Below are 12,233 nucleotides of genomic sequence, written 5' to 3' on the forward strand. Positions count from 1 at the left end.
AAGTAGGGGACAAAGATATTAACTCTAGCCTCGGTCATTCACCCTCTTCCCTTCCATGCCCCGTACAGATGCCTGGCATGCAGTAGATGCTCAAGAAACACTTTGTGGTAGATGTCCAAGGAACAGTTACTGAACTGAATTTTGAGAAGGAATTCAAGGAGGTGATCAGTTGCATTTCTTTGAAGAACAAGACTTTCTCAACCCAAGCAGCCCACTCTGTCCTGTCATTTCAAGGCAATGCTTCTCAAACTCCAGTGTGCGTCAGAATCAGGAGAGCTTCTCAATTGAACCTAACCCCCAAGGAGTCCGAGGCAGCAGGTCCAGGTTAGGGCCCAAGCATCTGCATCTCTAACAAGTTCCCATGTGACCTCACTACTGCTGGTCCAGGGACCACGTGTTCAGTAGCTCTGGTTTCAGGTATTCCCCTGGCCTCTCCCACTCACCTGGCTAACAGAGAATGTCTGTTTGACCAAGACAGGGATGGAAGGAAAATCAAAGGGCACAGTTTCCTCATGTGAAATGCCTCAAAACATTCTCAGGCACCAGCTACACAGCACAAGTAGCTGCCGTCTGATTGGCAAATGACAAACCGTCAGATGTGAGCTTCCAGCTTCCATTCTGCAGCAGCCCCCCCACTCCTGACCTACCAAGGACTTCGGGTCAAGATAAAAGTGGTCTAGGAGGGGCACTGGGCTCCTTCTACCAGAGGCCAGGATTTTAAATAAGAGGAGTGCCCGAGCGCCAGGCCACGGCTGCCCTGCACATACCTGCATCCGTCCAGTACAGCTTGTTGGTGACCCAGTCAATGGCCAGGCCTGCTGGACTCTCCAAACTGGTATCCACCACCACCTGGACAGGAAGCAAAGCTCTATCACCACCTGAACTTGAGCCCCAGCTCTGGGGCCTGAACTTCACCAATTCCCAGGCTGGGAAAAGGACGGGAAGCCCTTACCCAGGAGAGGGAGGACCCCACCCCTTCATCTCTGCCCTCCCCGAGGGCCTGGGCCCACACTGGGCCCTACCTCCTGTCCTGTTCCATCCCACTTGGCCCTGCTGATGGTGTCAGTGCTGACGTCTGTCCAGTACACGTGGTCATCCCGGGAGTCCCAGTCAAGGGCCACAGCACTGCGCACGTCAGCCAGTGGGATGACATCGTCGGACAGGTCCTCTGTGTCGAAGCTGATCCGACGGATGTCCATCCTTCGGGCAAAAAGCAGGAACTTGTCAAGACCTGATCAAAGGCCGAAAGGGGTCTTCTTTTAATGCTCTAAATCCAATAACGGTGACAGACACAGACGCTCACCTGCGTGACACCTGGGTCAACCACACCTCCTGGGATCGGGTGCCCTTTGTCCCCTACTCTTCACCCCTCAGGCCCCCTTTGAGCACCAGGCAGCCCGAGCTGGCAGAATCAGACTTCAGGGTTAATCGGAAATGGATTCTCCCCTGGGCCCAGAAGTGCATCCTGTTTAAGTGTCTGTCAGCTTCATCTGTCACCTGTTCTCACCTCTTTGCTCCATCTCCTCCAGTGCCCTGGCTAGGTCACCCCTGACCTCTCCTCCAACACCTCCACCTGTCTGGCTCCCCTGTCTATGGAAGGGCTCCAGCTGATGTGCTCTGTCATCTAGATCCCTTCCTCTCGTTCTCCACTGTAGTCAATAGTGACTGTTCATCGAGCACTTACTCCACGCCAGACACTGGGCTTGGCTGTTGCTTTTCTTGCCTTGTCTCCTCTACCCTCACGGCAACTCTTTGTGGTTCATGTTATTCTTATTCTCATTTTCTAGATGAGCGACCCTGAGGCTGGGAGAGGTCACGTAACCTGTGGGAGATCCCGCGGCTACAAAGCACCAGAGCTGGGACTCGAACTCAGGCCTGACTCCAGAGAAGGAGCTCTGGCCACTCTCTTGTACAGCTTCTTCCCAGCTTGCTTTTTTCCCACCCCCCAGCCCCCTTCTGGTCTGTCTGAAGGTTTCCCACTACACTTTTCTGCCTGGAAAGGCACTTCCTACCTGACTTCATTCTCTTCTTTTAAGATCTGGGAAACCTTTAAGGGGAAGCTCCTGGGGAAACCTCTTGTACCTCACTAAGACAATAGGGAAGAGCTGGGCACAAAAGAATACAAGGAAACTGGGTTTTCAATCAATGTGTGTCGAATAAATATTGTCCCTGTTCCTCTGAATAGTTTCCTTCCTCTCTGGAAAGGACCCAGATCCCAAGAGAAATTTGATTTTAGCCAGAGATAAGAGGGTCAGCAGGTACATGGTGGTAAGTGCAGGAAGCTGCTGACATGTGAGAAATTACCCTGGGCCCCTGGCTGGTGATGCCATATGCCTGCATCACTCCTCCCTGGACTGCTCTTAGGAAAAGTCACCTGTGGCTGTGAGCTAGACAGGGCTACCCTCTTAAGGCAATGCCCTTGGCAAGAGCTTAAAGGAAGACTAAGTAGCAGTTCTAGGAACAACCGGGGAATCCCACTGTCTTTTGCATTAAGCATGAATTTCTCCAGGGCCTGTGTATACCGAGCATCATCAGAAGCCCTAACCTTGGCTCTCTGGATTAGGGGCTGAAAGAGAGTTTTTAACAGGGTGAGGCCGAAGGGAAAGAAGTAGGAAACCATTCTCCTGCTTTCTAGAAGGGCCTGGCACCCTCTGGCTGCCTACAGAAAGAGCAGCCTGCCTGGTAAAATGATCAAGAAGCCTGGTGGCAGGTGTCCGTACTTGACTGGGTGGTGTCACTGAACCTGTAGCAACTACTCCTGGGGCCTCAGCCCTCAGCTTTGACCTAGGAGCCCTTGGCTTCATCCGTCCTCCCTCTCCAGGGGCTACCTGAGGAGCCTGGCTCCGCCCCACAATAGGCAATCCCTCAAATTCATATCCCTGTTCCTTCCACCCTCCCTTCACAAGGCACATCCATTGAGGCGGGTGCCCCAGACCCACTTACTCTGGGCACAGGCGTGGTTGCTGATCTTGCGGAAGCCAGTGGGGCAGGCACAGGTATAGTTCTGGCCACTGGGCAGACACAGGTGCGTGCAGCCTCCATTGTTGTCCCCACAGCGGTTTTTCCCTGCTCAAAAAGCCCAGAGCAAGAGGGTCAGGTAAGACTAAAGGTGGGACCAAGGCTAGGCATTTAGCTATGGTGTGAGCTCTGTGGAGGGAGGAAGTATGTCTTATGGTTCTTTATGTCAGTCCCAGCTGTGAGCAGTGAACACCTGACACAAAGGAGATGCTCTATAAATGTCTGTGTGAATCAGACGGGGACACCAGATCTCGATGTTGTACCACCCTAAATGTCCAGCAGAGGGAGAAACTAGCCCATGTCAGTGCCAACCTGGAATTTTCAGGGTGGAAACAATGGAGAATGTGGCAGGTGCAGAGAAGATTCTCAGAGGCACTAGAGGCTCACCAGATGGGCAGCTTTTTACCTGCGGGCTGGCGCTGGGGGTGCAAGGTGTGGATGTCCATGGGGAAGTGGAGTTTGTTGCGAATGATCTCCTGGTTCTTGCCAGTAAATTTGTTGGCACTGTTGATGCTCTTGGTGTGCCAGTCTGTCCAGTACAGGCTGTCTTCAAACACTGTGATGGCAAAGGGGTGCGGGAGCCCTGGGGAAAGTCCAAGAGGACCTCCGTCCAGATGTGGCCCGCCTGGCCCTGCCCCAATCTCACCCTCTGCCCAGGCTCTGGGGGTCCGGCATGAGGAAAGGAGGATGGGGATGGAGAGCAGAGGAAGTGCCTCACCCTGGCTAATGACAGCCTTGCGGTGACTCCCATCCAGATTGGCCCTCTCGATGACGTGGTGCTTAGCATCCACCCAGTACATGCGATGCCCGGCGTAGTCAATGGTGAGGCCATTGGGCCAGAAGAGATGGGTATCGGCGATGATGCGGCGTCCAGACCCGTCCATGCTAGAGGCTTCAATGCGGGGGGTGTTGCCCCAGTCTGTCCAGTAAATGGTACTAGGAAGAGGGGAAGGGATGCTGAGAGGCAGCAGAGGGAGGACAGGTACCCAGGACAGTAAACGGGCAAGGGGTGCACACACAGTCAGCTCCAGCTGATGGGAGATACAGCTTGTCTGGTCAGAGAGTGTTTTGAACTGTTTTAATTTAAGTGTCTCTAGACAGCCTTTATTCATTGAACAATTTCTTTTTGCAACACCTGCTACGGACAGGACACTATGTTAAATAAGCACTGACAGTACAGCAGGGAACAACAGACAAAAATTCCAACCCTCGTGGAATTGACAATCTAATGTTATATTAGGAAAGGTACTTTATTCTTTGTCATAATCTCCAAAAATGCTTCTAACACAGACACTCACAAACACGAATACACACACTTTCCAAAGTAGCTGACCTAGGACTACAGGGTCTCAGAGGACACTCCCTTCAATGGACTGCATGGAATTTTTAAACACCAGGGGCTAACACCTTCCTTTCCAGGAGACTTTTCTTTCAATAATAAAATTTTTAGCAATTAGCTCAACCTCATGAGCTACTAATAAAAATACTAAACCCCTATAACTTCTCTGATGTGTATTAACACCATTTAAAACTCATCATCTCATTTAGTCTTCCCATGGCTATGCGGTAGGTGTGTTTTTTATCACCAATGTAGACAAGAGTAAATGGAGGCAGAGAGTGACTAGCCAATGAGCCTACGACCACACAGCCAGGCACTGTGGAGCCCGGACTCAAACCCAGGTGGGCCTGGGTGCACAGCCCATGCTGTGGACACCACAGTGTGAAGATGCTCCCCAATAGGGTCTGGCCCAGGTGGCCTGGGAACGGTTCCGAGAGGTTGCAAGACAGATTTAGGAACTTAAGATATAACTCACCCCTCCATGGGGTGCAAGGCAATGGCCCGAGGCTTCTCAAGGTTCTGCCAAAGCAGCACCTTCCGGTGAGCCCCGTCCAGGTTGGCCACCTCAATCCTCGATGTTCCTGAGTCGGTCCAGTAGAGTTTGTCATGGACCCAATCCACAGCCAGGCCTCCTGGTGGGAAGAGTCAGTGGGACATTGTCAGGGACTCAGCCCACATTCTTCTGTGCCATAGGAACAAGAGCAAACTCTGGCACAAAGCAGTTTCTTGGGCCAGGCAGTGTTCTCACCATATACACATATACACGTAACAACTCTGTGAGTGAGGCACTATAACCCCACGAAGATGAAGAAACTGAGGTCCAGAAAAGTCAGGTAACTGACCCAGGTCATGCACTTCCTGCTCTCAGCCAACCCTACTGCTCTCCCTGAATTCTGGCGCCCTGACCCACACGGCGGGTCCTCCACTGGACTGGCTCAGGGGTTTGCAAATTGCAGCTTAGGGTTTTGCAAAGGCACTTCAAAAGTTCCATAATTTGAGTCAACTGTGTTCAATATTGAATTCCAACCCACTTCACGTGCTCGTCGAATGGCCCGAGACCGCAAAGTAAGCTGTGGTTTTTTCATCTGTAAACATTTGGATATATTTATTTGAGTTGATCAGGATACTCTTAATTCTAAGCAATCAAAACAAAATTCAGAATTAAGCCAGATGGAAAAGCTGATAGAGAAGTGTAATCCTCATCCATAGAGCTCTGATTTCAAATGATTATCTTCATCAAAATGGTCTCATTATTCTAACTCATTGAGCTCAATAACGGGCAAATGATATAAATATGAACTTGTAAAATTAATGTATACTAACAAACGCTGTCCATATTAGCTCATCCAAGACTTCGCCAGAAGAAAAAGATGTTCCGTTCCCTAAGGTTTGCAAACCTCCAGCCTGACCCTTCCCCAGCGGCTCTGCACCTGGCGTGGCCCTGCCCCACCCCACGAGTCTGGCTCCTTACCTGGGCTTTCCAGCCCTGTAGACACAACCTCCTCCACGTTGCTGCCATTAAGGTTGGCCCGCAGAATCCGGTCCAGAGTGACATCTGACCAGAAGACAAGCTCACGCCGGTGATGGAAATCAAGGGCAATGGCATTCTCCAGGTTGTTGAGCAGCAACGTGTATTCAGAGCGGTGCGGTAGCACCTGGCGGATGTCGATGCGATTGGCGAACAGTAGCACAGGCTCCGGCCCTGGGACATGGCACAGAAATGGGGTCCCACCGGACTCCAGAGCTGTACCCTCAGCATGCAGCGCAGTATCTCGGCTAACAGGGCCCGTGGCCTATTAGGGCATGCCCTGAGCTGCTGGCATCAGTACTAGAAATGTGGGTGTTTCTAAAGTATGCTCCCCTAGCCCAGCCCACCATATTCCACCCCAGCAGGGCTTTTGGGGGGGCTCAGAATGCACCTCGCAGCTCCATTTTCCTGAGATGAAAATCTTTCTAGCTCTCAGCAAATCACTGAGCACTGGAGCACCCGGCTGTCTCCACATGTAGACCTCTACCCACCCCGCCACATGCCAACACCCCTTACCCAGAGCCTTGCAGCTGCGCCGGTCGGGCCGGAGTTCATAGCCTGCCTCGCACCAGCACTGGAAAGCCCCTTCACTGTTGGTGCAGCCCTGGCTGCAATACCCTTCCTCGGCACATTCGTTCACGTCTGTGGGGACCGGGCAGGTCAGAAGCTCTCTCCTCTGCCACCCTCACACCTCTACTCCCTGGCTGACTAGCTGCTTTCCTGCCCACATTCCCATCTATTTCCCAGGCCTAGTGGGAAGGCTAGATAACAAGCAGTTAAAGCTTCAAAGTCATGCAGACCTGGGCTGCATGAATCCCAACATTGCTACTCACCAGCTCTGTGGCCTTCAGTAAATTACTTAACCTCTCTGAGCTTCAGTTTCCCCATGTGTGAAATGGAGGGGACAGTCCTTACCTCCTAGGGTTATGGTGATGATGAAATGAGGTCATGTCTGTCAAATGCCCGACCCGTAGGAAACACAGCTGCTTGACTGCCACCCCTGCCCAGCATCCCGGCCCTGCTCCAGACCACGCCCAGCTCACCCTGGCACATGTGCCCGTCCTCTGTGAGCCGGTAGCCTGTGTGGCAGGTACACTGCACTGCCCCCCGCACCATCTGGCACTTCTGGGCGCAGCCACCGTTGTTCACATTGCAGTTCTCCGCACCCGTCCGGGGCCCTGTGCCAGCCGAGCCAGAGATGGGAGCTGAGCCCAGAATCCTCCCCCAGACAGCCAACTTGGCATTCCACCTGGACCACGAAGAACAGCTCCCGGGGCTGCTCAAGTCCCTGGGGAGGATTCTTTTTGAAGTGTATGGGTGGGGTTCAGCCACAAACCATGGGCCAGGCCCGCCCACTGGGGACACTCACGGCAGTTCTGCTGTGGGCTTTCGTCACTGTTGTCACCGCAGTCATTGACCCCATTGCACAGCTTCCTCTGGCCGATGCAGCGCCCGTTCCAGCACAGGAACTGGTCCGAGGCGCACTGGGGACTTCCTAGTGAAGGAGGGAGGGAAGGTGGAAGGGAGGCAGAGTCAGGTCACGGCAGGGCAGGGCTTGGGTCAACAAAAGGATGGGAGCCCGTCATTTTCTAAGGCGAGCTGGAGACAGATGAGACTCAAGGTGGGAGGGTCGGGGTCCAAGCCAGGAAACAGCTCAGACAGGGCTGGCTGAGTGTCTGCCTTCACTTTCTCCCCAGGACACCACGGTGGATGGTGAGGGATGAGGGACAGAGTGAGAGAGTGTTTCCGTGCGCCTAGTACCCAGAGTGGCCAGGGCCACAGGCACTGGGGCTGTCAGACATGGAGAGCAGTCCTCGCTCCCTAGGCCAGAGCGACAGGCACCGGCTGTGTGTGAGCTGCAATGTGGGAGGTGACTGAAGCCCACAGCCCTGACATTGCGTTACAGGCCATAAGGCTGCAGGCCAACAAATACACCTGGATTTGACACTGCTACCTGGGAAAGGCAGGAAAAATCCAGGCCATGAGCAGGAGTGACTAAAGTATCACCTCGGCCCAGCTGAAACGGCAGTGGTGACACCCACTTTCCGCCTGTCCGTCACCCCAACTATAGACTAAGCGGTCTGGGGGAACCCCTGGGAGAACCCCTGGGAGACTCTACCTGTGTTCTCACAGTTCTCTTCATCGCTGTTGTCCGCACAGTCGTCCTCCCCATCACAGCGCCAGGACAGGCGGACACAGCGGCCTGACCGACAGCGGAACTGTTCGGCTGTACACATTGACGTGGCTGGCAAAGCAAAGGCTTCATAAAAGCCTGGCCCCATTTCAGCCCGGAGTGCCATCCACCACCCAAAAGTGCACTTTATGCCAGCACCCACGTCGCTCTTCTTGACACTAGTGTCCTGGCTGGTCTACGGGGCATCTGGGTGTGAATTAGAAAAAGGTGCCCTTTTCTCAAGATGCTTTACTGCCACCTGCTGGAAAGCCGCCATGGTGAATATATAAATCTGTGCAGTCATAGGACACATGGCTGCTACGTGACCAGCGTCCCTTTGGACAAAGCGCCCTGTGCAGTAAACAACCTGTGCAACTGTGCTCGGTGACTGCACCCCACCTGCCCACGTGCTTTGTCGGTGGCGGCCTCTTCGGCTCCACAAGCCCTCTCCCCGCTCCAGCTCAGACCTTCAGCCCCGTCCCCCACTCACTGCAGTTGCGCTCATCAGACTGGTCATCACAGTCTGCGTCGCCATCGCAGCGCCAGCCGGCGTTGATGCACAGGCCACTGTCACACATGAACTCCCCAGAGCGGCAGGGCTGGTGGGAGGCTGGGGAGACACATCGGGCTTCTGTCTCTAGCCAGTCTGTGCACAGAGTGTCCCGTGGCGGACCAGAAAGCCAGGGCCCTGGCACTCTGGCTCTTCCATCCCTGCCCAAGAAGGACCAGGGGATCCAGAAAGTCCTCCCCTGTGCTCCTGCCCCAGCTGGCACCTGAGCCTGGCCAACCCAGCCGGGCCTCTTCCCCTCCTCCACCCAGCTGGCTAGAGCACTCACAGCAGTCGGACTCGTCCGACCAGTCTCCGCAGTCATCGTCGCCGTCACAGTGGTAGATGTCGAGGATGCAGCGGCCGTAGGCGCACTGGAACTCTTCCAGGTTGCAGGGGGGCGCCGGCACTGCTGAGGCTGGATGGGACGGCAGGGGTGGGGAGGGGCATGCACTCAGGCCTGGGCAGAGGAGATGGGCCCCGACTCCTCCAGGGGACAGGATGCTCAGGCAGGTGCCTTCCTCCAGTGAGATGTCACCAGGTTGCATAGAAGGTGGTCCTTGTAGACCCCCATATTCAGGCAGACCAAAGGGGGGGCCTCCCTTTCCATCTGGGGAACCTGCTTCCACCCGAGCACAGCCTAGGAGGAGCTGCTTCTTAAGAACCCACCCTCCACTCCACAAGCACTCCTCGGCCTGGCCCTTCACCCCTTCAAGGGAGCCCGCTGCCCCATCCCAGCCCAACAGCGCACAGTCTGGGCCACTCACGACAGCTCTCCTCATCAGAGCCATCTTTGCAGTCGGTGTCACCGTCGCAGTACCAGTGCTCAGCGATACAGCTCCCGTCACTGCAGCGGAATTCCTTGTCAGAGCACTTGCGCATGTCTGGGGGATGCAGCGGGACAGCCGTCCTGAGGGGCCCTGCAAGCGACCTTCTTCACAGCCTCCCCGACTGCCGCCCTCACCGACCCTGGGGCCTCTGACCCAGCTGGCAAGACACCCCAGAACTGGTGCAGGCTCTCTGGGGAAAGCCGAGGCCCTGAAGACACTGGGCCTCAGGCTCCAGCTCTGCCACTGCCAGGGGCCTGGGCTGCTCTGCCCCTCCTGCCTTCCCCCAGCTGCTCCACATAGACACGTAGACACCTGGCCAGATCAAGTTCCGGCGGTGCTAGGATCTCCTGCCCTGGCCAGGCCATCCACCAGCCACCCTGTCTGCCTCCCAGGGCACCACTCACCACACTGCTCATCACTGTTGTCCCCACAGTCATTGTCACCATCACAGTGCCACAGGCTCCGGATGCAGTAGCCATTCTGGCAGGGGAACTCATCCTCCTCGCACTCCCGGGGGGCTGTGGGCACAGAGCGGTCGGGCTGCAGCAGGCGGTGGGGGCACGTGCCTGGGAGCCCACCAGGAAGCCTGGCAGAGCACAGCAGTCCAGCGGCTCTGAGGCTGCGGGCAGGATCCGCCACAGGTGGCTTTCTCCTGGGGGTTGGGGGCAGGGCCTTATCTAACCACTAAAGGAGGTGAAAGGACAGGTCCAAGAGCTGAAGACCCATAGGCTGATGTGGGCCCGGGGACGTGAGTTTTCTGATTGAAAATCCCTTCCCCACAGAACCTGGCCGAGCCCGCCTGGCCAGAGCACTCACGACAGTCCTGCTCGTCAGAGTCATCCTCACAGTCGTTGTCCCCGTCGCACACCCAGGAGCGGCGGATGCACTTGCCATTGTCACAGTGAAAGTCAAGAGGGGAGCAGGTGGGCAGCACTGAGTCCCAGAAAAAAAGAAGGAAGAAGGGAATCAGTGTGGTGTACTTACTCAGGCAGGCTGAACCGGGCTGTCTGAATTACAATCCTCCTTCAGATTCCTGCACCTGCCCCCAGCTGATGGAGAAGCAAAGCAGACACTGTAGCAAAGAGGTGAGAGTATTAGCAGGTGGTGAGCAGTTCACAAGATTGAGCAGCCCAAGGAGCTCAAACCCACGAAGAAAGCAGTAAGAAAAACATGAGCAAGTGAGAGAAGTGTGTTTTTCCTTTCCTCTCGTTAAATAATGAGCCACACGCCTCAGCTCCATTTCCAGCCCTAAAACTCATTACTTATCGCATCGAGCAAGCTGGCTCCTCCCTCTGAGCTGCAGGTTCTTCGACTCTAAAGCGGGGGTAATTATACTCCTCTCGCAGAGGTCTCTGGAGACAATGCTCGTGAAAGTGTTGTTACATGAAAGTGAGCCATTTAACATCATCGCAATTAGCTGAAATGGTTCAGGTTAATAAGGTCCAGGTTGTAGCTTCATTCTTATTAGACTAATTAGCCACCCTCAGAAGTAGGTGCTGCAGGTTGCACCCCCAAACCCTGACAACTGACTCAGCAGCGGAATTTCCATATATCCCAGTCTGCTATGCGTATGTCATTACACTAGAGGGAAAGAGAGATTTAAAGAGAATATAAGGTTTCTTACAAAGTTTACATTATTAAAATATGTGATTATACAGAATATTAATACAAGAAAAGTAATTTGGGATCGTATATGGCACGTACATTAAAAACGGATCAACATGCAGAACACGGACACAAATTCACTTAAATACGGACAGCTCTATTCAGAGAGACCACCTGCAGTTTCCAGGCTTGTCTCAAAGTCCCTGGACATACATGCATGGACAATTGGGAAACACACAAGGGTTGGAGCCATATATATTGTGAGGAAACCGCCCATTTGTCATATCTGTCATCCTTGCAAGAGTCCAGGGCTCCGAGCCTGACGCGACCGATGCACAAAGCTCCCTCAGACTCGTCCCGGCTCCCTCGCCGGCCCGCAGGTTCCTCTTCTACCACCCCCACCACCCACTGGGGAGGGTCTTACTACAGCCGTCCTCATCGCTGTGGTCCCCGCAGTCGTTGTCTCCGTCGCACTGCCACTGTGCGGGGATGCAGGTGCACTCGCCCAGGGCACTGACCGCGCAGGTGAAGTGGCTCCGACCACAGGCACACTCGGGGCTGCTGGCTCGGCCTGGGCACAGGGAAGAGGAACCAGTGAGGGCTCAGCCCCTGCCCAAGCAAAGCCCATTCCAGGGACGAAGGCAGAGGAGCCAAGTCTAGGACCACTGTCACCCAGGTGACATGGTGACACTGGAGGGAGATGCAGACCCTGTAATGACGACTGCCCCTCCTCCAAGGCACAAATGGTCACGCTGCCCTCTGACTCTGGGCTCCCAAGTAGTCCAGACACCCCCTGGCATGACAGGCTTTTTTATGTAGCACCCACAAAAACCCAGAGCCACACGATGCCACCTGGAGGGTTGGTGCTCTCGGGGAAGGGAAGCAGGGGACAGACAAGGTGATGCAGGTGAGACCTCCATGTCCTTCCTTCCCTTCCCAGCTGGGTTGAAGTGGGGATGTTTTTGCCTCTGAGCAGGACCAGGCCCTTGGTGGAGGCCCGGGAATGGGAGAGGCACGAAATGAGAATGGAATTCAAGTGCTGGACCCCCTTTAGGGGTAAGGAATCCACACACAGGAGCAGGAAGCAACTCAGGCAGCTGTGAGTCCCCCAGTCGGAGGTCACTTTTGAGAGGGGAAACCACTTTTGAAAAGGAGTGGGGCGCAAGGAGAAAGGGACTAGGCTGCCTCAGGGC

The 12,233-nt window shown here is 54.7% G+C and overlaps 1 protein-coding gene across 1 annotated transcript in view; it reads right to left on the reverse strand.

Moving 5' to 3' along the window:
* The window catches only part of LRP4 (LDL receptor related protein 4), a 50,048-nt gene that overhangs the window by 23,721 nt on the left and 14,094 nt on the right, over positions 1-12,233 (reverse strand). The window contains exons 2-18 of the mRNA XM_028514963.2: positions 11,465-11,611; positions 10,252-10,368; positions 9,840-9,953; positions 9,373-9,489; positions 8,895-9,023; positions 8,549-8,668; positions 8,005-8,130; positions 7,255-7,380; positions 6,929-7,063; positions 6,402-6,527; positions 5,829-6,059; positions 4,833-4,989; positions 3,737-3,954; positions 3,425-3,601; positions 2,944-3,066; positions 1,023-1,231; positions 768-849 (exon numbers count right to left, since the gene is read on the reverse strand). Coding sequence (XP_028370764.2) covers positions 768-849; positions 1,023-1,231; positions 2,944-3,066; positions 3,425-3,601; positions 3,737-3,954; positions 4,833-4,989; positions 5,829-6,059; positions 6,402-6,527; positions 6,929-7,063; positions 7,255-7,380; positions 8,005-8,130; positions 8,549-8,668; positions 8,895-9,023; positions 9,373-9,489; positions 9,840-9,953; positions 10,252-10,368; positions 11,465-11,611 — 2,454 coding nt within the window. The remainder of the gene's footprint in view (positions 1-767; positions 850-1,022; positions 1,232-2,943; positions 3,067-3,424; positions 3,602-3,736; positions 3,955-4,832; positions 4,990-5,828; positions 6,060-6,401; positions 6,528-6,928; positions 7,064-7,254; positions 7,381-8,004; positions 8,131-8,548; positions 8,669-8,894; positions 9,024-9,372; positions 9,490-9,839; positions 9,954-10,251; positions 10,369-11,464; positions 11,612-12,233) is intronic.

Source organism: Phyllostomus discolor, chromosome 6 (assembly GCF_004126475.2).
Source record: "Phyllostomus discolor isolate MPI-MPIP mPhyDis1 chromosome 6, mPhyDis1.pri.v3, whole genome shotgun sequence".
NCBI lineage: Eukaryota > Metazoa > Chordata > Mammalia > Chiroptera > Phyllostomidae > Phyllostomus > Phyllostomus discolor.